General features: G+C 49.8%; 1 protein-coding gene across 1 annotated transcript in view; it reads left to right on the top strand.

The window, feature by feature from the left end:
- Window positions 1–1,812, top strand: part of LOC116474896 (alanyl-tRNA editing protein Aarsd1-like) — a 31,707-nt gene that overhangs the window by 6,815 nt on the left and 23,080 nt on the right. The window contains 1 exon segment of the mRNA XM_032163739.2: window positions 782–892. Coding sequence (XP_032019630.2) covers window positions 782–892 — 111 coding nt within the window.

Raw genomic sequence — 1,812 nt, 5'->3', positions numbered from 1 at the left:
CTTTTTTTTTTTTTTTTTTTTTTGAGACGGAGTCTTTCTCTGTCCCCCAGGCTGGAGTGCAGTGGCGCGATCTCGGCTCACCGCAACCTCCACCTCCTGGGTTCACGCCATTCTCCTGCCTCAGCCTCCCGAGTAGCTGGGAATACAGGCGCCTGCCAACACGCCCGGCTAATTTTTTGTGTTTTTAGTAGAGACGGGGTTTCACCGTGTTAGCCAGGATGGCTTTGTTTTTTTTTTTTTTGAGATGGAGTCTTGCTGTGTCACCCAGGCTGGGGTGCAGTGGCACGATCTTGGCTCACTGCAACTTCTGCCTCCTGGGTTCAAGCGATTCTCCTGCCTCAGCCTCCCGAGTAGCTGGGACTACAGGTGCCCGTCACCACGCCTGGCTAATTTTTGTATTTTTAGTAGAGACAAGGTTTCACCATATTGGCCAGGCTGGTCTTGAACTCCTGACCTTGTGATCCTCCTGCCTCGGCCTTCCAAAGTGCTGAGATTACAGGCGTAAGCCACCATGCCTGGCTGGAGGGTAGGACTTCTGAGATTTTCAGACTCTATCATGCCTAGCTTTGTGTGTAGATTGGCAGGTTCCTGGTAAATCTTTGTGGATGATGATGATGACATGGGAACCTGGAGGGGGCTGGTGAAAGGGGTGCAGTTGGGAGGACTATGGACCTACTGACCCTCTTTTCCCCAAGCATGCTCCCATGCATATGCCCACACTCTCCCACACACTCCTGCTCCTGCCCTCCTGGCCTGTGACTCTTGGTGCTTCTTCTTGCAGCCAGTGTGGCTGTCTGTGGACTTTGATAACTGGAGAGACTGGGAAGGGGATGAAGAGATGGAGCTGGCTCATGTGGAACATTATGCAGAGGTGAGAGACAACACCTGCTATGTTCTGCCCACTTGATCATTCTTTGTGCTTCTCTGCACACATGTCTCTGGAGGATTGTCACTGGGGCCAAGCTGAGATACGCAAGCTCTCTAGGCAGGTTACTCATTGATGCTGATATTCTTTACGTATTTTGTGCTATGTTTATTTAATAGGGATGAGAGGAAAGAATATTATTGAAATTATATACATTGATTCACTTCTTATTCAGTGTAGAGCCTGTATTCTGAAGAAGTTTGACAAAACCTTTTTCCACTTTTCTGTAATTCTTGTTCTCCTATTTTCTGTGTGTGTGTGTGTCTGTCTGTGTGTGTGTGTGTGTGTGTGTGTGGTTTTCTGTCACCCAGGCTGGAGTGCAATGGCGCGATCTCAGCTCACTGCAACCTCTGCCTCTGGGTTCAAGCAATTTTGTCTCAGCCTCCTGAGTAGCTGGGATTACAGGTGCCCACCACCATGTCTGGCTAATTTTTGTATTTTTTTAGTAGAGACGGAGTTTCACCATGTTGGCCAGGCTGGTCTCGAACTCCTGACCTCAGGTGATCCACTTGCCTCAGCCTCCCAAGTGGTGGGATTACAGGCGTACACCGTGCTTGGCCTGTGTGTGTGGTTTTCTTTTCGAGACAAGAGTCTTGCCCTGTCTCCCAGGCTGGCGTGCAGTAGCTCCCTGCAACCTCCACTTCCCAGGTTCAAGTGATTCTTGTGCCTCAGCCACCTGAGTGGATGGGATTACAGGCATGCGCCACCACCCCTGGATAATTTTTTTTTGTATTTTTGGTAGAGATGGGGTTTCATCATGTTGGCCAGGCTGGTCTGGAACTCCTGGCCTCAAGTGATCTGTCTGTCTCAGCCTTCCAAAGTGCTGAGATTACAAATGTGAGCCACCAAACCTGGCCTCTGTGTGTGTGTGTGTGTGTGTGTGTGTG

This window comes from Hylobates moloch, unplaced genomic scaffold (genome assembly GCF_009828535.3).
Source record: "Hylobates moloch isolate HMO894 unplaced genomic scaffold, HMol_V3 SCAFFOLD_10, whole genome shotgun sequence".
Taxonomy (NCBI): Eukaryota; Metazoa; Chordata; class Mammalia; order Primates; family Hylobatidae; genus Hylobates; species Hylobates moloch.
The sequence above is the reverse complement of the archived record's forward strand: the minus strand, read 5'-3'. Positions and strand labels throughout refer to the sequence as shown.